Below are 21,632 nucleotides of genomic sequence, written 5' to 3'. Positions count from 1 at the left end.
ATTTCACCCAGCAAAAGGACAGAGGCGATGAACTCTGGAACAGTGAGCTGATGTTCTGGATCAGGATGCAAGCACCTTAAAGGGTGAGCATACTGCCTTTCATGCGTTTAGAAAGCTACGGCTGTTGATGAATGAAACGTCTGAAACTGAGACCAGCGACTCTGTGATGCCACGGGGAGTGGGCGGGGCCAGCGACGCTGTGATGCCACAGGGTGTGGGCGGGGTCAGTACCTGCCAGCTGCTCTCAGTGGCCTCCTGCGTGTGTATCAGCACACGCTGCAGCGTCGACATCTTCTGCTCCAGCATCCTCTCCCGGTGCAAGGCCTCCTGGGAAGGCGAGGGCACATCCCATGAGCACATGGGGCATGCTGCACTGATCTCAGCTTTGACCTCTGTAACATCTACAATATCTTCATAACATCAGCTTTAGTCAAAGGCACTGCACAACAAAAAATACCCACACTGATCTGATTCTACACTTAAAAGAAGTGATTTTTGGTGATTCTCATTAATGTTCCACTAAATACAAACTAAAAAGCAAGGCACGGATATTGCTCAGAAACCATTTGAGTGGTGCTGTCATCACTTTGCTGCATGGTCCCTCCCTCAGGTTGTAACGTTAACGACTGAGGAAAGCAGACCAAAGGAACGCCTTGTGAATGTGGCCATTACACAGAGCCGCCAGCAGGGGTCAGTGCTGTACCTTAAGATACTGAGAGAGCTGGAAAAGTTCCTGAGAGTACCCGCTGGGCCTGCTGGCAGCTTCCTGCAGGGAGGGAGAGGGAACAGCAGGAGAACAAGGTGACTCCAAACACAGAGCATGGCTCTGTGCATGACCTGTGCCAGAGGACACATTCACAGACACAGACGCTTCACAAGGACGTCTGCATAATGAAACACAGCATCAGGTATATGAATATAATGTACTCTTACAAGGAGAGTGATCTGTGACCGGAGCACAGCTGTTCCCAAAATCAGACAAAATGTGAGAAAAAAGAGGAATGGCTTGAGGGTGAGACAGAAACAGCCAGTGTCTCACCTTGTCATCCGGAAGCGGTACGGGTGCTTGAATGACACTAGGAGGAAAACGACAATGCCAACTGTTATTTCATTAAACAAAGTAGCTTGAACATCTTGCAGAACAAAGCAAAACTGCTTTGAATGAGGAACGTTAATCATTAATAGAGGTGGAGGCACTGCGGAGCAGGGCTACAGCTCCAAACTTCACACCAGGAGGAGGGGCCAGGTCATCAAAATCACTCCACACCAGAGTCTTTCCCCTCACTCCTGTACAGTGTCATTCATACGGCAGCGACTCCTCACCCCACACACGACACCTTTGATAGAGTCTCTCCTCTGTTATTATTCCACAAATACACATCAGCTCCTGCACACTAGTGTCTCAGCTACTTCAGACCCAGCTTGGCAGTGCTTCGAAAAGGTGCGTTCTCCAAATCATCCCAACCCCACAGACGTGCACACTGGGAGCCTGGATTAGAGACAGCCTGTCGTACGGTCTCTCTCTTTCTCTCTCTCTCTCTCTCTCTTTCTGTGGGGACTGAATTGCATTCAGATCTTACTCTGAGCGTTTTGAGACTTCTGTTCCATCAGGCAGAAACAGCTGGACTGTAGACACGATGCACCCATAGGTAACTACAAAAACAGCAGAAAAATCATTTATAACCAGCGTGCAGACTCAGCGGCTTGCTGAGGTGAGGGAGGCCCAGCGATGCACCTTTGCGGGCGTTTTCGATCACCTCCACCCCGAACTGCACCACGTCGCCCGTGAGAATCTCACAGGGGGCGCTCTCCTCCCCGCCCCGGCTCAGACGCTGGCTGTTTACGAAGGTGCCATTGCTGCTCCTGGTGTCCTGCAGGAAGAACTGCACACAGGAGGCAGTATGAGGGAGGCGAATAAAGAGGACAGCACAGAGAACACACACACACACACACGCTCACACTCGCTCACACTCGCTCACACACACACACGCTCACACACGCTCACACACACTCACACACACTCACACACACTCACACTCACACACACTCACACTCACACACACACTCACTCACACTCACTCACACTCACACTCACTCACACTCACTCACACTCACTCACACTCACTCACACTCACTCACACTCACACACACTCACTCACACTCACACACTCACACACACACACACTCACACACACACACACACACACACACGGCAAACAGCCTAGCAAACACAGCCCCACCAGGAGAAACACAGAAGAAAAACAGCTTCTACACACAACACAGAGAAACAGACAGCTGCTACACACAGCAGCAGAGGACACTAGGGCTGTCCCCATACTAGCTCCAACAATTTTAAGATTTGAGATTTATAATTAAAATTTATATTTATATTTAATTTCTTTATTATCATTTCGCAGTAGTCACACACATTGAAACAAAATTTGTCCTTTGCATTTAACCCATCCTATACACTCCTATACAATACCGCGGTATTTAAAAACGGTCTCACGCCCCACTGGAAGCAGAGAGAAGCATGGCATCGCTGCGGCTAGCATCCTCCCAGGGTGACAGACTTAGCTAGGGGTCGGTCGAAACCATTACGCCCTCTGTTCGAGTCCCAAAGTAGGAACTACGTGATCGCCGGCTACTTTTTATTTCCCATCATCGTGCCGTTCAACTGCTGTGAGTGAGAGGGATGTCAGGCGCCTAAGCTGAGATGGTATATATTTCCACATTTTATCAGTGCAATTAAAAAGTATAGATATAGCACAAGAATGTGCTGACAAAATGTATTTTGCAGTTTGCCTTTATTGACAGCCTACGTTTAGCAAAAAAAAAAAAAATAAGAATATCCGAATCCTAAAATTGAAAACCAAATACCTACACAACAAACGAATATCCGAATAGTCGAATATTCGGGTCCATCCCTACAGGGCACCAGTGTATAAATAGGCAGCCACTGCGGCAGTGAAAATGGTGTCATAATCTGCCACAAAAAGGCGACGAACCACGGAGGAGAACGATTCTCCAACACTTCCTCTCTGGCATTCCTGAGACCGTCACACAGCCAAGAGCCCCGACGGTCAGACATGCAGCTCTGACACACAGCGCTCTCAGTGAGGGAGGGTCATCTGCCAAACGGCCAAACGCCGAACAGCCATTACCCTTCCGGCTGGAGTGACTTCACAAATCATCTGCTTAATTACCTGCGGGCTGCTCTGTGGCTCTGTGTCTGCGCAGCACGATGGAGGACCACGCCCTAAACACCCAGCTCTGCCATTGGCTCTAAGAGCACAGTGCTTTCCGCCACTCACTCAGGTCTCTAAGAGCACAGTGCTTTCCGCCACTCACTCAGGTCTCTGAGAGCACAGCGCTTTCCGTCACTCACTCAGGTCTCTGAGAGCACAGTGCTTTCCGTCACTCACTCAGGTCTCTGAGAGCACAGTGCTTTCTGTCACTCACTCAGGTCTCTAAGAGCACAGTGCTTTCCGTCACTCACTCAGGTCTCTAAGAGCACAGTGCTTTCCGTCACTCACTCAGGTCTCTGAGCAGCACGGTGGAGCAGTGGGTGCAGAACTAGCCTCACAACCAGCTCCAGGGCCACTGCCACTGACCCATTCAGACACACACTCAGCCTGAACTGGCCCTACAGATAACCTGCTGCAGAAATGGATAATATGCAAGCTGCCAGTGTCAGAGTTCATTAAAAATCAATCACCATGGAGAAAGAGGGAGGAAGATCCAGGGACTCAGGGCTACAGTCCAAGCACTGGAGGTGTCCTGCCCTTATGTGCGGGATCTCTGCCCCACCCACACTCCCCTCCCTCTGACCCTCTTACTGGGATGCATTTCAACAGCCTGCAAACTCACAGCAACCAGGCAGCATTGAGCTCACAGCAACTAGACAGCACTGTAAGATCACAGCAGTCAAACAGTACTGCAAGCTCACAGCAATCAGACAGCACTACGAGCTCACAGCAATCAGACAGTACTGCAAGCTCACAGCAATCAGACAGCACTACGAGCTCACAGCAATCAGACAGCACTACGAGCTCACAGCAATCAGACAGCACTACGAGCTCACAGCAATCAGACAGCACTACGAGCTCACAGCAATCAGATGTCACTGTAAGATCACAGCAATCAGACAGCACTACGAGCTCACAGCAATCAGACAGCACTACGAGCTCACAGCAATCAGATGTCACTGTAAGATCACAGCAGTCAGACTGCACCGTGTTGCACTGGTAGTGGTGGATGCTGGGAGAGTGTGGGGTCAGGGCTGCTGTGTTTGGCTGCAGGACAGGTGTCTGTGTGTGATCTGACAGTGACATGGCCCACGACAACATTCCAGGCTATTTCCAGCTCTGAGATCACTCAGTCTGCATAACAGCACGACATGAGATCTGGCTCACGGTACATAACACTACAACATGAGATCTGACAGTCTGCAGAATACTACACCAGCTCCGGCCAGTGGTGGACTTTCTGATTTAGCTCCTTTACAATATCTTCTGACAGGGCAAGGACACTTTACATTCTCTAACCAAGCCCGAGCAGGGCACTGAACACTCTGTGACAGAGTGAAGGACAGGACTCTTCCTGGTGTAGCAAAGCCAGCGTCTGGCATGGACCTTTCTGCCAAACCCTGCTGGGGGTCTCCGGTCACACCCCACTGTCAGCACATGAGGGCTGCTCTTGTTGCGTTATACCAGCACATTTCTAAATCCAGACCTTGTGAACTACTTAAGAAATAAGAAAATAACCCATAATAAGCCCATTTGAAACCAGAGGGATCCTCCTATGTTACTTTGACATGGTCACTTAAGTCATTCTATTCTTGGAAATGCCCTTACTGACATTGTGCTTAACAGTGCTACACTTCCACCTGGCTGTGCTGTGGGCCAGTGAGTCCAGGCCAGGCCGAGGGAGGGGCAGACATTCTGCTAACAGACGGGTTTGTTTAGACCGTTCCAGAGAAATGTAGACAGGTATCGGGGGACCGGACAGGGACGCTAGTGACATAATCCACAGAACACCTGAGCTGCAGAGGAGGTGACCTTCTGTGTGTGGTTCATTCTCACATATGCACCAATGAAAGGCAGAAACATGTCCATTTTCTGCTCTAAACTCCTTACACCATTCAACATCTTACAGACAATGTCTTTGCTAATGTGACCTTAGAGGCCTCCACATAGCCACAAGCTTCAAGTTTGCTGAGAACAACTGTTCCAGACTGGCATCGCTTGTTGTCGGTAAGGCCAGCGCACATAGACATATATATATAGATCTATATATATATATAGAGGGAAATACAACACGAACACGCACACAAGACAGCTTCTCAGGATATGTCTTCATGGCCTTCATGGTAGATACGGTGCAGACCATACTTACCTTGCCAGTCTTGAGCTCGAACCAGACGAGGGCGTGATTTCGTGACAGCACCTTGCAGTCGAAAGTCGCGTTATCGGCGGCTGGCCGCGACCGGGCCACGGAGCGCCCGATCCTGACGGGTCGGTCCACGTAAACATGTCGCTCCTCAAAAGGGTGTGAATTCGGGCGGCAGGTGAAGACCACCAGCGCTGAAGGCATTTATAACCGCTTTCGTGCCGTTACTCCAACCAGGAAGGAAAGACTGGGTTTTGGGGAAAATCTGACAGTCGCATTACTTATCTGAACAGTATAGTCTGCTATTTCTCAATATAATGATACAGGGCTACCCATGGGTTAACAAGAAAATAAGACTTTAACAATGACCAGCTAACTTCACGCAGCTGCCTGAAGCCAAGAAGCAAGCTCCAGTCCATAACTGGCAAATATAACGTTACCCAACAGGATAGCCGATCATTTCTCAGTTTATTCCAGAGACTCCGCTGCCCAGTTACCTAGCGACGCTACACCTGTCCTGCGTGCAACGTTAGCCTGTTGTAGCGCACACACCAGCCATGTACACTTTTGTGCTCTTTTTCTAACTGGCTAGCTAGACGGGGCAGTTAGACTTAAATGGTAGCCTACCTAAATCTGGCAAACTAAAATGATCGGTAGTTTGTGATAGCTAGACTGCTAGCTAAAATCGCTCACTCAGTCCAAAAGTAGTTTTCCTCTTCACTTTAATGTCACCTTTTTCAAGCCAAACGTCTGAGCCCTGTACTTCGATAACAAACCAGTTTGCTCAATAATATCAGCAAGTCTTCCTTGTAAAAATAGCTCGCTAGCTAACTTTCTGTCTAACCACTACTAACTTACTGCAGTCACGTCCCAACAAACGATCCCCTTTAATAATAACAGCAGTTAGGAAGCTAACGTTAGTCTAGTCGGCTGGTTTGCAGAGGGTGGATCAGTTCATAAATTAAATGAAAAACTTCTCCCAGTCGGAAGCAGAGAATGACTGCCCGAGGTTAGCCAGCTGTAACCTAAACTTTGCGCCGCAGGGTTCGTGTTTTTTGCGCTGGACTAACGTTAGGAGCACCCCGGTCCCGTCCCATGTGAGAAAACGAACAAGTTGGACAGTCTGTTACGACTGAGCTGCAAAAGACTTTGCATTCAAAAAGCCATCAAAAAATCCCCGTTAATCTACGGTACATTCACTTGGATACAGTCGGTACAGTCGAGTCACACCGGCTCTTGGATACCGCGTCTCCGGGCGTACAAACCAATAAATAAATAACAGGTAAAACAGCCGGGGTTTATGTGTGATTAAATCCGCACCGCTCCGGTTCCTCTGCGGGCTTAAACGGTCATTTCGAATCGAACCGCACGCAACTCTCTCAAAATTAAAGAGGAGGTGGGCGCACATGTGTGATTGACAGTTCAGCCGTCCAGTCAAAAAGCAAATCAAAGAGCTGTTTAGGCGGAGTTTGACAGTCATGACGAATTTAAATTAATGGAGTGGGACCTTTAAAAAGGCCCGCAAAAAGATGAAACTTATATTGTCGTTGAAGGTGGGGGCAGATGTGAGATCTAAGGAAATGCTAAAGTCATCATTTTAAGGTTATTTAACAAACACAACAGTACACAAGAGAACACGTTCAAGAACACGTGGTGCTAATTCACGTATGAAATGAAACACATACACTTTCCATTAAATAGGTCTACTGCCGCTAAACCAATGCCTAATAAGGTCTATTCCAACGAGAACATTTTTCGTTTACGCTCATCGTAGATCGGGCATGATTGCTTTCAATCAAAATTATATATTTTCGGTACCACCACGGAAGCACCACGGAAGCACATTATGGTTGTCATTTAGCAGACACTCATATCCAGAACGACTTACATATGTTACAATTTTTACATGTTATCCATTTATACAGCTGGATATTTACTGAGATAATTGTAGGTTAAATACCTTGCCCAAGGGTACAGCACCCAGCACTCCCAGGACACTCCCAGCGGGAAACTGAACCTTTTGGTTACAAGCCCTGGTCCTTACTACTATGCTACAGTATTCTGATGTGCTACGGTCTAATGTACATAAAAAATACAAAAAATTGAAGGTCATATAATTCATGGAGTTTCCTCAACCAAGCTAAACCTGTGTGCTGCCAAGGCATACAAAACGGCTAGCTGCCAATTCAGATTTAATAATCTGTGTGATTATACATAATTATTTTCTCTGATAGATCTAAGGTTAGCACTAAGAAAACAAGAGAAATAGGTCTACGTACTCTACATCATTGTACATTTACATATAGCTCCAGAGCAATGTCACAACTTGGGGATAAAAGGGCTTTTTTAACTATAGAATTTTGCCAAGGCATGCCAAAGCTGAGCAGCATCCAACATCATCCAATCTGCATTTTATACCAGATGCGCTTCGCCGTATATTCAGGACGCAGGCCTACATGTTAGCATAAGGGCGATGTAAGCTCCACCAATCTCCTGTTCATCTTCATCAGCAGCACGGGAGTGGAAGCTCCACCGATCTGCTGTTCATCTTCATCAGCAGCACGTGAGTGGAAGCTCCACCGATCTGCTGTTCATCTTCATCAGCAGCACGGGAGTGGATCATGGAGACCCCCTACAAAGCACAGCCTGGGGCAGAGAAAAGCATGCTAGCCACGCCCACTACCTGGGGCGGAGAAAAGCATGCAAACCACGCCCACTACCTGGGGCGGAGAAAAGCATGCTAACCACGCCCACTACCTGAGACGCAGAAAAGCATGCTAACCACGCCCACTACCTGGGGCGGAGAAAAGCATGCGAACCACGCCCACTACCTGAGGCGGAAAAAAGCATGCTAACCACGCCCACTATCTGAGACGCAGAAAAGCATGCGAACCACGCCCACTACCTGAGAGACAGAAAAGCATGCTAACCACGCCCACTACCTGAGACGCAGAAAAGCATGCGAACCACGCCCACTACCTGAGGCGGAGAAAAGCATGCTAACCACGCCCACTACCTGAGACACAGAAAAGCATGCTAACCACGCCCACTACCTGTAACCGATAAGAGTGCCGACTCGGTGGGGGGAAAAAAAGCAACGCTGTCAAATGTTCTGCCAGGTAGAAATACAGAATGGGTTTTTTTCTGAGTATCGGGACATTATTGAGCATGACCTCTAAACCAAACCGTATTTCAGCTTTGTTTCCCTTTGGTGAACTGGTTCTGTGGTCCACTGAAGTTTAGTGAAGCCTTACAGGGAAAGTGAAGGTTAAGCTGACTTCTCTCATTAATGATTGCATGAACCCTGCATGAACAGCACACAGCCGGAGGCCTGGGCAGCGAGACCTCAGTGGGGCTGCTGCAGTGTGTCATACTCCTCCAGAGGCCTTAAAACTGGGAGCCGGAGGGGCGGGGTGCGGACTGTGCGTGCACTGTGCTGCCTTTTTCCCCCGGCAGAACAGCCACACTTTTCTCCCTGCCTTTATTCTTCCCTCATTTAGCACCCATAGTTACATGTTACATAGAGTTATGTATTATAAGTTGGTGGGTAATTCAGACTGACTTTTTCATGTTTACATCGTTTCCACTCTCACTTTGACACAGTGCTTTTTAAAACGAGTGTTCGGCCAATGGATGTTGTGGGTCAGCAGGCATGGTGATTCTGAGTTTTGGAACATCTTGAACACGGGAGAATGGACAGTCTGCTGGGAGAACGGACAGTCTGGGAGACCCAGCCTGGTGGTTATGAACATTGTCTCACTCTCCGAGCCTCTGATTGACAGGCCGTGCACCCTTTGACTGCGTCAGCTTCTGCACTGAGGGCAGGGCCAGGGCCACAGGGGGCTGGGGGCTATAGGTCACAGTGTCTGCTGGCGTCAGCTGTGACAGCAGATCTCTGGGCACTGAGAGGCTGTCAGATTACCACCTCTGTCTCTGCTCCTTTCTGTCTGCACATCACAGCCACAGAGCAGTGGGAACGGGACTCTTCGCTGCTCGGGATCTCAGAGCGGGGCCCTGTCTTCTTTAAGAATGACTGTCATGCATGGCTGAATTCCCTGAGAGGATCCCTTCAGGACAGTACAGCCACACGGAATTCTGCACGGCTGGCAGTTCTAGAATCCTGAGGAAATGAACGTGTCACTTGATTGGCACTTCACAGACATCTGATGGGGGTGAGCCTGACCCACATTCTGTAACACGATAACCCTTCCTCTACGGCGCCTTGTGCGGATGATCCTCTCTCCTTAAAACATATAACTCTCTAGTGGCCTCTAGCGAACATTTACAGAATTGCAGTCTCACTTTCCCACTGCTGGTTCTCTCCATTGTGGTGTGTCCATTTCTTCATTCTCTGATGCCAGTTTTCACCCCTACACCCTTCTGTCTTCTCCCTCCCTCTGTCAGGGTTTCCTCTAGTGCAGAAGCTGATGTTGCTTAGTGGAACATTCGCTTATTAGTGAAGAGTTCTTCATCTTGCAGGACACCTACCCATGAAAATAAATTGGTTATCATGAAAATAACGGCAACGTATTTAACTATTTTAACAGCTAATTCCCATATAGTTCTGAACAACACCTTTTCAGCATCTTTATTCCTGCTTCAGTGGAAAGACTCATCAGCTTCATGCCAGTGGCGCAGCGAGAAATGAGTGTGCTGCGCACGGAGCGGCCAGTAGATGGCACTGTACAGCTTTTCAGCACTGGACAGTGCTGGTGTGCGCCGTGTCTTTTCTTCTCTGTCTTCGAGATATGGCACGCATCCTTCGAAGTCACACTTTACTTTTCAAAATTTACTTATACAGACATTAATTATCAAACACCTTTCATAATTCACAAATTTAATATAATTAAGAATTTTCTATGCAGCTTGAAAAATAAGCAAAAACCATCTGTCTGAATGTTGGAGACATAAACTAGACATACTGAAACTGCTGCTAGCCATATTTCCAATGGATTAAGATGCACACACAAACTTTGGTCTGACTATCATTTATTGTTATATCAATTGGTCATCAAAAGTCTTTCAAAATGTTTCCAGCTTTTATGCTACATTTATGGCCAATGTGTACATTGCACGATGATAACGATAACAATGCCATATGCAGACATCATATATAGCCACAGGCATGCTGTATGTTATATGCAATGATAAGATATTTATGCTGTATCTGTGGTAACTGTGGTATCTTGATTATGACTGTTAAACAAAGAGACCTGACAGCTCTTAATGACTCTGTGTTAAAAAACCTGCGAAATTCAGGTCTGGATTAAATCAAAATGACGCACATGATACAGACAGCTGCATATCAGGGGTGAACATGGCAGTTTCCTTAAACATGAAAGAGCTGCTTCTCACTGATTATCATACTTATTAAAATGAAAAAGCTGTTTCTCTCTGCAGCTTTATCATTTTTGTTTACTAGCAGGAAGGATAACGTTGTGACTTAGATCCATTACTACTAAATAAAAACACATTAGTTTAATAAATCAAACTATAAGATTTTACAAAAGATAAGATCCATCTACAGTATTATTTTCTATAAATTCTCTTCACACAATTTTTTAAAAATCTGCCATTTTGTAATACCTAAATGAAATGATGGTCCATTTATATTGAATCAGATAATGACTTTTAAATATATTCTGTATATCCTTGATGGAGTATGGACTGATCTCCTGTGATTGGTCAGTGTTGATGACATCACACTTCCTCAGTGCATGTGCTGTTAGTACTCATTTAGTGGTAGAACCTCATTTGTGTTGCTCTTCTGTGTCACCCCCTCCGAGCGCTGTCACAGCCAATGACAAACTACTGTGCTGCTTCTCTGCGACTAACATACAGTCACGTGATTGGCCCATTCAGCATCCCCCAATGACAGCGTATCCCTGAATCCATTGGACGATGCTGAGCTGCTGAACTCGAGAGGAGACGGCTCATTCTGTGCGACCACAGCAGGGCTGCTGTCCTTGAACAGTCCCGTCCAACACCCGCCTGCTTCTCTGTTGTGTTTGGAGTTTTGTGTCAGAGGGGTAAGTCCTTGCAGGAGGTGCAGGCCAGTCTTTGAGTTGCCCCTGGGGGGGGGGGGGGGGGGGGGGGCAGTTTACAATCTCTGAGTGCTCCACACCTGTCCGCTCCCCCTCTGTTGCGTGCGGTGGGGGGGTTGATCCGATCACAAGCTGTTCTTGTCTGTGCGGTCTGCATCGGGGCTGCGGGGGAAGTAAACCGTGGTCTTGTGCTCTTCGTAGCGGTCGATGTGCTTGAGGTGCACCACCATGTGCAGGGCGTAGGCCAGCACCAGCAGCAGGATGAGCGAGGACACCAGGCCCATCAGCACGGCGGGAGTCAGCAGGGCTGCGCAATCCCGCGCAGACGCAAACCGCTCCGACTGCACGTTAAATGCCTGCAGCTGCACACAGAGGGAAACATCACCCACTGCGGCTACAACTCAGGGTTTGTATGCATATGTATATAACATATATGTATATATACATACATATATAAATGTTAGCATGTAACGTGTAAAACGTTAGCTTTGAGCAACAGTCTGCTCAGAGAATGCAGGGTGGTGACAGTGGCCACGGTTGCCGGGGGCATTGGCGGTGGTACCTGGAAGTCGGTGAAGGTGACGTGCCAGTCGGCGATGCCGCGGCTGGGCAGCAGCAGGCTGTCGTATTTGGGCAGGCTGCTGATGTGCTGGCAGTGATAGGAGTGCGTCGTGGGCGCGTACACCTCCGGCGCACTGAATGACGCCTGGTGCTCGCAGTTGTAGTGGATGTGAACGCTGTCCAGGGTGAACCAGGTCTGCCCTGCCGACTCGTAGAAGGTGCTTGACATCTCGAGTCTGGGGCACAGACCAGGACGGAGAACACAGCAGGGTGTGAGAGAGCACAGTCAGAACAGCACAGCAGGGTGTGAGAGCACACACTCACACAGCACAGCAGGGTGTGAGAGCACAGTCAGAACAGCACAGCAGGGTGTGAGAGCACAGTCAGAACAGCACTGCGTGTTACCCTTACAGCAACACTCATGCTTGTATGTTTCTATGTTTGTAAAAAAGTGCATTATGAGCTGTTTTCCTCTAATCCTCCAAAAGTTCTTTCACTTCACTCTTAGATGGACCTGCTCAACTCTTAATAAATGTACCACATGCAGTGCAATGCTGTTTGTGTGTGTTTGTGTGTGTTTTTGTGTGTGTTTGTGTGTACACATGGGTGTATATGTGTGTGCAGTATGCAGGAAGACACACCTGATAACCAGGCCCTTCATGTGTTCCACATCTCCAAAGCCCAGAGACAACCTGTGCAGAGAGAATTTGCATTATCCTGAGCTGCTGGACAGCCCTCCTCAGCCCCCCCATCAGCGCCCCCCCCATCAGCCCCCCCCCCCCCCTCAGCCTCCCCATCAGTGCCCCAGCCCCCCCTCTCTGCCCCCTTCTCAGCCTCAACCCCCCCCCCCCCAGCCTCCCCTCTGAGCCTCCTCTTCTCTGAGCCCCCCTCGAGGTGATCCCATAATCCCATTAAAGCTGCAGAGCTGGCGGGCCTCATCCCCTCAGCATCGGCTGATCAGTCATTCTGCTCTAAGCGGCTGGAGTATCACTGCTAATTAGCATGAGGCTTTAACATCGTCTCTGTCAGCGTCAGTCAGCATTGGTCTAATGAGCACCACACCCTGGCGCGTCTGCGGTGTTCTCATCACTGGGAAAAGCCCACCCACCCAGTGGCAGACAGACAGACAGACAGCAGATAGATAGATCAGCCCCAAGGTGTTTGAGACTGTAGTCAGAACTCACACTGCTGTGTCCTTGCTGCAGTGGGAGTCTTTGGTGTCCACCGAGGCATTGGGCCCAAACACCCTGTCTGTCAGGTCCACGGAGGTGTGGTTCCGGTAGCGGATGGCCAGCTTCCGGGCCCTGAAGAGGATGCACAGCCTGCCGCTGGAGGCCACGCTCAGGGGCGGGTAGGGGGCGGAGCCAGAGGCCTGCAGCAGCTTCCGCTTCGTTCTGGGCGGGGCCTGCTGGCTCCACCCAGAGGGCTGAGGGCGCGAGGGACGGGGGAGATTTTCAGATTTTATTCACTTATTTACCGGACTTCACCCCCTCTCTTCGTCACAGGGTGAGGTGATGGCTGTGTGTGTGTGAGGTCACAGGGTCAGGGGGTGCTGGCAGTGAGTACTGTACCTGCAGAATCCTGCTGAGTGGGTTTGGGGGTGCAGATGCTAAGCTTCCATCATGTGACGCAATGTGGCTCCTGACGGCCCCCACACCTGCACCCCCACCCCAACGAGAACACATCAGAGAGAGGGTCAGGCTCCGCCCTCAGATCCAGGGTCAGGCTCTGCCCTCAGAGCGAGGGACAGGATTCTTTCACTGCTTACTTTATATGCTGCCTTTTCATGGATTATTTCAGATGGTTTTCACATCTCTCAGTTCTCTAAAATAGCTGTAATTCCTGCTCTGTAAGCCAGTATGGAGCAGGGCCTCCACCACACAGAGACATGATTTTAAAAATTAAAAAATGGATTTAATATCTGTAACATTAAATAACGGCTTTAAATACAGCATTTACCTCCTCTGATGCCAACAGCACGGAATGCAGGGATCTCTGAGCTGCAAACAAGATCAAAAGGAAAAGCTGTCAGAGGAGGGGGGGTTAGGAAGGGAGGGGGAAGAGGAGGGGAGGACTTTTGGAAGAGTGGACCAGAAATCTCACAATGTTTACTTCTGTGAGACAGGGGGTTCACGGTGGCCAATCACAGCTCAGAGCTCACACCACTCACAAAGTGCCCAGTCATGCACAGCCGTCTGCAGAGACTCCAACACACAGAGACAGCAGGATCTGAGACTCTGACAGAGACAGCAGCAGGATCTGAGACTCTAACACAGACAGCAGCAGGATCTGAGACTCTGACAGAGACAGCAGCAGGATCTGAGACTCTAACAGAGACAGCAGCAGGATCTGAGACTCTAACAGAGACAGCAGCAGGATCTGAGACTCTGACACACAGACAGCAGCAGGATCTGAGACTCTAACAGAGACAGCAGCAGGATCTGAGACTCTGACACAGAGAGATGACAGCAGGCCTGGTTCCAGGGCAACATCCTGACCCTCTGCTGTATATTCTGACCCTCTCCACGAGCCCCCCCACCCCCCCCACCCCACCCCCGCCATGAGGGCTCCCCCTGGAAGTTTGGGTGTTTTTGTCGCAGTAAAACCCGAGCGATGCGGTGTGCCAGAAGCAGAGTGTGGGGCGTGATCTTTACCTCCCACACACCTGCGGAGCAGATGAGCACACCTGTGCTATTTGCCGTAAGCTTCTCTTTGCCCCCGAGCACGTCCCCCTCAGCAGAGACAGGATTATCCCCACACACTTCCTCTTTCTCTTAAGCGTCTAATCAGCAGCGTAATGCCAATTACGCTGCTGAATAACCTTAGCGGAATAACCTTAGTGAAGGAGATTGGCGAAGCAGCCAGGGTCTGGGAGGCTTCCCGTTGGCCTGTCTGCTCTGGGATAAGGGCTGACTGTGGGCCAAACTCCAGCACAGCAGGACCGGAGCTCAGCTGCACTGTGACACACCCTTCTGACACATCCAGAAGAGAGCTCTCTTACCTGCACCTAAACATTTAACACTGTGCCTCTCTCCACCTCATCTGCACCTTAACAGCTATCACACCTGTTTCTATTCCTCACCTGCATCGAAACTATCACCTGTGCCTTTTCTGTATGCCACCTGTCTCAAGTTGCCTTTTAAGGACTGCATCACTTAAGGACTTATATGATCAGCTGATTTGGAGACATACTTCTGTCACTATGGAATGCATACAATCTATTAATATCCATTTTTAATTTTGGCAGTTCTGGATTTGAAACAGAGATGTCAGGAGATGAATCAATGAACATATATAAATTCTGAAAATGTGCATACATCATTCCATCAAGTGATATGACAAGTACCCCCACCTGTATTCAGCAAGATTCTGTTCATATTGAGAGGCATTCTGGGACAGTCAGAAATCAGTAACAAGAGAGTAAAGCTTCATGAATCCTAAAATGGTTGGACCTATTAAGAGAGACTCATTGATTTGAACAAATCTCAGAATATTACTGTGAAGAATCTTAATTGGTTGATATGAGCCAGTCATTGTGAGAGCAAGGTATCTCCATCCATGATGGAAGTGATGAAACTGCATTCTGTGGCAGATCAGATGGTGATACGCACCCAGAATTATGGCTGGTACTGTAGGTAGAGGCATCAGAGGAGCATCTGTGCATGAACACTTACCTTACAGCAGGTGAGGCACAGAGGTAATGTACTGATTTCAATAAGAGCCCAAGGAAGCCTTTAGCTTGGTGACTTAACCTGTTTATAGGCTGTCTAATGCCACCTGCTTTAGCGGGGGGGGGGGGGGGGGGCTCTCTTGGAACATTAGAAGCACAGTAAAGTAGTAAAAAGTGTAATGAAGACAACTTTCATAACAGACATAAATATGATCAGCATCTCTGAAAACCTGGAATCGTGTGAAAAAATTAAGAGATCTTACAACACACTAAAAGTCTGTCCTGTTACAATCAGACGTTTTTGTAACATGGTAACTGTATACAGTTTGCAGTAAAACACAGCAGTCAGCCTTAATTTATTTGTCACATAACCTTGCAGGTGATGACAACACCTGCTGTAGCCTAACTAGGGCCTTGAAAATGCCCAGACTGATCTTAGCAGTGTGGAAGAATTCCCCTGGCCCCCAACTCGCCCCACCCCGCCCCCACCCGGCTCGAATGCCAGCTTCCAGAGGTCACGGTGTCCCCGGCCGCCGGCAGGGCCTGCTGCTGAACGCAGCGTTTTATAATCAGAGAGATGCGCATTCTGTCCCGTCCCCCGGTCCCGCGCTGCCAGCGCTGCGTACGCTGCTACGCACTCCAGCTCAGCGCGTCTCTGAAGGAGCACCACGACGCCGTGCAAATCTGACACAGCAGCACACCGCCCGCAGTGAGCCCACACAGGCCCTGTCAGCCCGCACATGCACAGTGGGACATATTACCATCCTCATCATCTTTTCTCACTGTCCAGCATCACCAATGCTGCAGCTGCACCAGCTGAGATGCGCTTCTGTTAAATGCAACTGAACTAGTTTTCTCCAAGCAAAGTAATGGCTTAGTTTACCTTTGTTTTGTTCTATGTGAATCCTGGTGTGAATATTTAACGCTGTTAACTTTGACCAACCGTAACCTCACACAGATATGGCATGAATGTTCTTCTGATGATTTTAGAGGTTGGAAGAAATTAACTGAGAGCTAAATTCTGTGTACGTGCCATTTAATCATAAAAACGTTAAATGATGTTTCTGTTTAACTGTTGAACTGAAACCACAGCATTCCCATCATGCAGTGAGGGAGGCGTTCATTGAGGAATCTGCTGCTGTTGAAACGGAAAATACAGAGATATGAGCATCAAAATGCTTCAGTAAAATGTGCATGCATGTGATTTCTGCCAAAAGGGGCAGTAGAGAGCAGGTCATGTCAGCTTCACTCCTTTCCTGAGGACTTGGACATCCAGCCACCATGGCAACCTCTGTGTCTCAGCCACTGGGAAACAAGCCACACAAACACTCGACTATCACACTTCCTGTAACGTTTATACCACACTTTACAGTGTTTGCAGTTTCAGATTAATAGGTTACTTTAACCCTTACAGACACAAGGGCCCTGAGGTGTCAATCAAGTGCATTTCATTTAATTTATATATCACGTGCAGTCTCCACCTACTGGTAGACTGAGGAATGACAGCCAACCAGCCAAGGGGAAATCTAGGGTCCAACATGCTGCAGTTGCCTTTAATGATGAAAAAATCTGCTGTGATGACAAGAAAAAAACAATTTAATAAATGAATTAATTATGGCAGCAGCCAAGCCAGATCTTCACTGCTCTGAGATCCCAGCAAAGTACTACATAAATGCAATCCTCTATTATTATTGATATTACAAACTCATAACTAATGGCCAATCATCAAATCACATATCCAGGCGATGTCACAGGAGATATCAGCCTCAAACCTTGAGCCTCCTATTCTTCATCGCTGTGCATTATCATGGCAAGGGGTGCTGGAAAATATGGGCAGCAAGGAATGAGACCCAGTCAGTTACAACCAATTTCAGGACTAACCGACATGCTATAAAAAAAACACTAAAAACACAACAAAGATAAAGTCAGTCTTTTTTCACCCAGCATGCAACACTGCATGCATGTACTCATACGTTTGCTACACGCAATGTGGCCACACCAGCCGGCACGCTGGAATAAGCACATCAAAAGGGCCATCACATTATGCATGTGCAGGGTGTGAGGGCTGAATGACACACAGGTCAGGGCAAATGTGAAACTGCATGACCAACACAGGCCAAATGCAACATGGCCGCCAAGGTGCGTGACCCAGGCTACTGCCAAACCAGGCTCCTCCATCAATTCAATGCCACAGTGTGAAGACTGGTTGTGCCACACACTATATATTGGCATACCATATACAAGTGTGTTAGTATGCATCAATAAAAATGCAATTGAATGAGATCCATCAGTTGATAGATGATTGATGGATGACTGACAGATGCACTTTTCCTTCATAATGCTACATTAATGAACTTTGACCTTAGCTACATTTGCTGGTCTAGCTAGAGCTAGCTGTGTCTGTTTTGCTCTCATAATGAATACGACAACCACAAAGTTAACTTAAAGGACAGAACATAAAATGATCAATATTAGCGCAACACCTGAAAAACATATGGGGTTTGATAGCCTGGCCATTTGCAACCTAACAGTGATTCTGTTCTACTGTTCAAATTATCCACCAGGTCTGCCCTGCCAATAAGCTTCATTCTTCTACACTGCAATGATTTCTGGGATAGGAAACACTTCCTAGATAGTGTGAAGTTGATGCATCCTTCTTTTCTGGTGATTGTAGTATGACATCCAGGTGCTCTCAAGCACACCTCACTGTGTTCACTGTCTGGTGTGACTGTATGTGGATGGTCATACAGACCTCACAGTGCGTTGCATACTGTGTTTGTGTGCGTTTTGGGAACCAACGTGTGAATTGCAGACCTCAATGAATGTAAACATTCAACATGCATTATGGCTGTCAAAATATATGACCTATATACTCATGGATAAGTTACGCACATGCTCACTGTCAGGGTTCTGCAGTGGCGGACCGAGAGGAAAAAGCTCGAGCAATACCACGTATTCACCATACACATTAAACCTGAGGGGTGTGGCTTCCAATCCAAACAACACAGCTACTTTCTCAGTTTAGCTTGGCCATCAGTAGGTCAGCACACCTCCGGTTCAGAGCTTCACGTCCCTGAAAGCTAATGAGTCTGAGCCTGAACTCACGCAATGCATTTTGGTCGAGGATGATTCTGTATTCTGCAGAGCCCTAAAAAATGACAGTTTTGGCCATACTGGGTGTGGCTGAAGGCTGACAGCTCCGAAAAAGACTTTTCGTGTATTCTGTGCTGGATGCCTGATAATGACAGCAAGTTTCATCGTAATAATACCAGAAAATGTCTCAATAAATCATAGAAAAATGGGACAAAAAAGGAAGAAGACACCAAGCAAAAAAACAACCAAAAAGAACAGTAAGCTTCCAACCAACTGGGCCGGGAAGCCTAATAATAGCAAAAGTAATAATAATAACCACAACAACATCAACGGCAACAGAAATAACAACAACAGTAATAATTCTAACAGGAACAAAGAAATGGCGACAGCAGCAGCACCCGCAGAAGTAGCACTGCTGATCATCTTGCAGGAATGACCTGGGATGCAGAGAGATGAAACCTCCAGCCTGACTCTTGTCCTGCTGTAGCGCAGAGCGCAAGAGGACCTGCCCTGAAAGCCGATTCCTGCACAGGCTCTATAGTTTCATACAGCCTCAAACTCGCTGCCGTCACCGAGGCAAACTCCAGCCAGGAGGCAGCCAACATGGACGGTCCGCAGACGCACACATGCTCCACACACTGACAGACGCAGTCTCACATCTCACATGCACTTTCTTCAGCCTATTTGCTTCCTGCTGTATGCACCCCGGAGAGAGGGAGGGGGGGAGAGGGACAGCTGTGAGGGCGCTCTGTGAGACCCCCCCCCCCCACCCCCCAGAGTGTGCTCGCTGCGCGGGGCTTACCTCGGCTGCAGACCCCCCGGCACTCGGTTGCAGGGCAGTGAGGGAGGCAGGGAGACGAGGAGCAGGACCGGGAAAAGCAGCGAGAGCTTGTGCTTTGCCATTGAGACAATCGGCGGAGACTGCCACAGACCACGGCTGATTCATAATCTGCTCGGAGAGCGCAGACCGGAGCTCGCTGACGGATAGGGACGGCAGCCAATGGGAAGGCAGAGAGCGTGATGGTGAGCCCCTGTCACACGCCCCTCCCCTCTCGCTCACACGCGCAGGCACACACAAACATCGCTGTAAATATCTCGCCTCACCGCACTGAGCCCCCCTCTCACCGTCCCGCTCCCAGCCCAGAGGTATGCAGCTAAATGCGCAGGTGACCCTCAGGGATATTCAAGGTCAGTGCAAGAGGAGAATTTCCCATTAGACAGAGGATAAACACAATAACATGACCCAGATCCACGCTCCTCTGCCTCGGCAGGGGAGGCAAACGCTCGGCAGAGAGGAGTGCTGTCTGCGGATTGGCCAGTGGAGCCGTATATGTGACAAGCTGACGTACAGCTGCTAGCAAAAGGAGCTGAATTTCATTTGCATCCCCTTCAGCGGGATCACAAACACCTCTCTGGACCTGAGAGCTCCTCTCCCTCCTTCTATCTCCTTCTCTTCCTCTCTCTCTTTGTTTCTCTTTGTTTTCCTCTCCCTCCGTCTGTCTGTCTGTTTCTCTCTCTCTCCCTTTGTTTATCTCTCTGTTTCTCTCTCATTCTCTCCGCTTCCCTCTTCTCCCTTTGTCTCTCTCTCCCTCTCTTCTTCTCCTATCTCTGCTTTTCCTCTCTCCCCCCTTTCTCTCCCTCTCTCTCCCTTTGTTTCTCTCTCTCGTCCTCTCTCTCTCTCTCTCTGATTTTTCTCTCTCTCTCACATCTGTGCACCATGCTGCCCTACAGAGCTCCCTCCACCACACTTCCAGCTGAGTGGATCAGCACACACCCACTGGAAGATCACGACAGGAGAGACTGTTCCATCAGCTGGGCTGGATGGAGCTGGGCTGGATGGAGCAGGGCTGGATGGAGTTGGGCTGGATGGAGCTGGGCTGTCACTCAGTGCAGCACTGTTCTACATTGCACTTCTGGTTATGAGATTAAAACGATGAAACAAGACTGTCAGATTTATTCAGATGCAAACAGTGGTGATTACTGTTCCAAAATCCTCACCAGCAATATGATGTAGTATTAATGAGCAGGGCTTGTAACCGAAAGGTTGCTGGTTCGATTCCCTCTGGGTACACTCCTGTTGTACCCTTTGGTTCTTTATTAAATGTACATTTGTTTATGTTATATAATGTGTGTGTGTAAATTTAAACATTATTATATTTATAAAGAAAAAAGACAAAATTACTAAGTGAGAAAAAATGTTTTACTATTGATGAAGAGTAAAAATCATGTTTTTAAAATCCCCTTTTTCAAAAAATTACTATGCATCTCATTTTGTTAAATGTAATGAACTTATCTGACAAAACCTTGATTTATTGGCTTAACATAAAATGTTGATTAATTTAACATAAATACCTGTAAAATAATATATACATATTAGAAAAGCAGCTGTCGATTTATTTATTTATTGTCAATTTATTTGGATTATTCTGGACTACATAATCATGCGGTTACAAATGATTTTGCTCCTGTCTGAATAACTGCTGCTGAATTGAATCTATATGTCTCTGGGGATATCAGTAAGATATCAGTGATGCCTGCAGGAAGAGGGCAGCGTGGTTAATGAGAGCTTTGTTTTAACAGAAAAGCTGCTCTGCAGATCATTAGTAGGTCAACTCATGGCTTGTGTCTGTTTACAAACATCACTTCAGTAAATCTGCAAGGAAATGGCGATACTGAAAATATTATGATAATCCTTAATTTTCCATTCCATTAAAAGCAGGATTAGACAAATGGCTGTATGCACATAAAAAACAGTGGGAAGCTGCTCCTTTAATCTGTGATTTAAATACATCTGACATTAAACTCTAATTGTGGCTAGCAAGCCCACAAAAACATTGAAATAGCAAAGAAAAGTTACATTTAGTTATTAGAAA

General features: G+C 47.9%; 2 protein-coding genes across 2 annotated transcripts in view; both read right to left on the bottom strand.

The window, feature by feature from the left end:
• Window positions 1–5,595, bottom strand: part of LOC118780586 (sarcolemmal membrane-associated protein-like) — a 24,124-nt gene extending 18,529 nt beyond the window's left edge. The window contains exons 1-6 of the mRNA XM_036533171.1: window positions 5,398–5,595; window positions 1,736–1,883; window positions 1,581–1,653; window positions 1,040–1,076; window positions 704–766; window positions 232–327 (exon numbers count right to left, since the gene is read on the bottom strand). Of these exons, the coding sequence (XP_036389064.1) occupies window positions 232–327; window positions 704–766; window positions 1,040–1,076; window positions 1,581–1,653; window positions 1,736–1,883; window positions 5,398–5,595 (615 nt within the window). The remainder of the gene's footprint in view (window positions 1–231; window positions 328–703; window positions 767–1,039; window positions 1,077–1,580; window positions 1,654–1,735; window positions 1,884–5,397) is intronic.
• Window positions 5,596–11,482: 5,887 nt separating this feature from the next.
• atp6ap1lb (ATPase H+ transporting accessory protein 1 like b) lies at window positions 11,483–19,722 on the bottom strand. The gene is made up of 7 exons (XM_036534303.1): window positions 19,562–19,722; window positions 13,956–13,996; window positions 13,568–13,653; window positions 13,181–13,422; window positions 12,638–12,688; window positions 11,998–12,232; window positions 11,483–11,797 (listed from the first exon to the last, which is right to left on the bottom strand). Exons 1-7 carry the CDS (start codon window positions 19,660–19,662, stop codon window positions 11,561–11,563), a joined length of 993 nt encoding a protein of 330 aa, XP_036390196.1. The 5' UTR covers window positions 19,663–19,722; the 3' UTR covers window positions 11,483–11,560.
• Window positions 19,723–21,632: the final 1,910 nt, after the last annotated feature.

The sequence above is a fragment of the Megalops cyprinoides genome, chromosome 7 (genome assembly GCF_013368585.1).
Source record: "Megalops cyprinoides isolate fMegCyp1 chromosome 7, fMegCyp1.pri, whole genome shotgun sequence".
Classification (NCBI taxonomy): domain Eukaryota; kingdom Metazoa; phylum Chordata; class Actinopteri; order Elopiformes; family Megalopidae; genus Megalops; species Megalops cyprinoides.
Note: the sequence above shows the minus strand (reverse complement) of the source record. Positions and strands in the feature narration are given on the sequence as shown.

Coding starts and splice junctions, on each gene's coding strand:
- atp6ap1lb (XM_036534303.1), bottom strand. CDS start 19,662: ATGGCAAAGCACAAGCTCTCGCTGCTTTTCCCGGTCCTGCTCCTCGTC. Junction 12,233..12,637: donor ATGAAGGGCCTGGTTATCAG/GTGTGTCTTCCT, acceptor TCTGTGCCCCAG/ACTCGAGATGTCAAGCACCT. Junction 11,798..11,997: donor TCACCTTCACCGACTTCCAG/GTACCACCGCCA, acceptor CTCTGTGTGCAG/CTGCAGGCATTTAACGTGCA.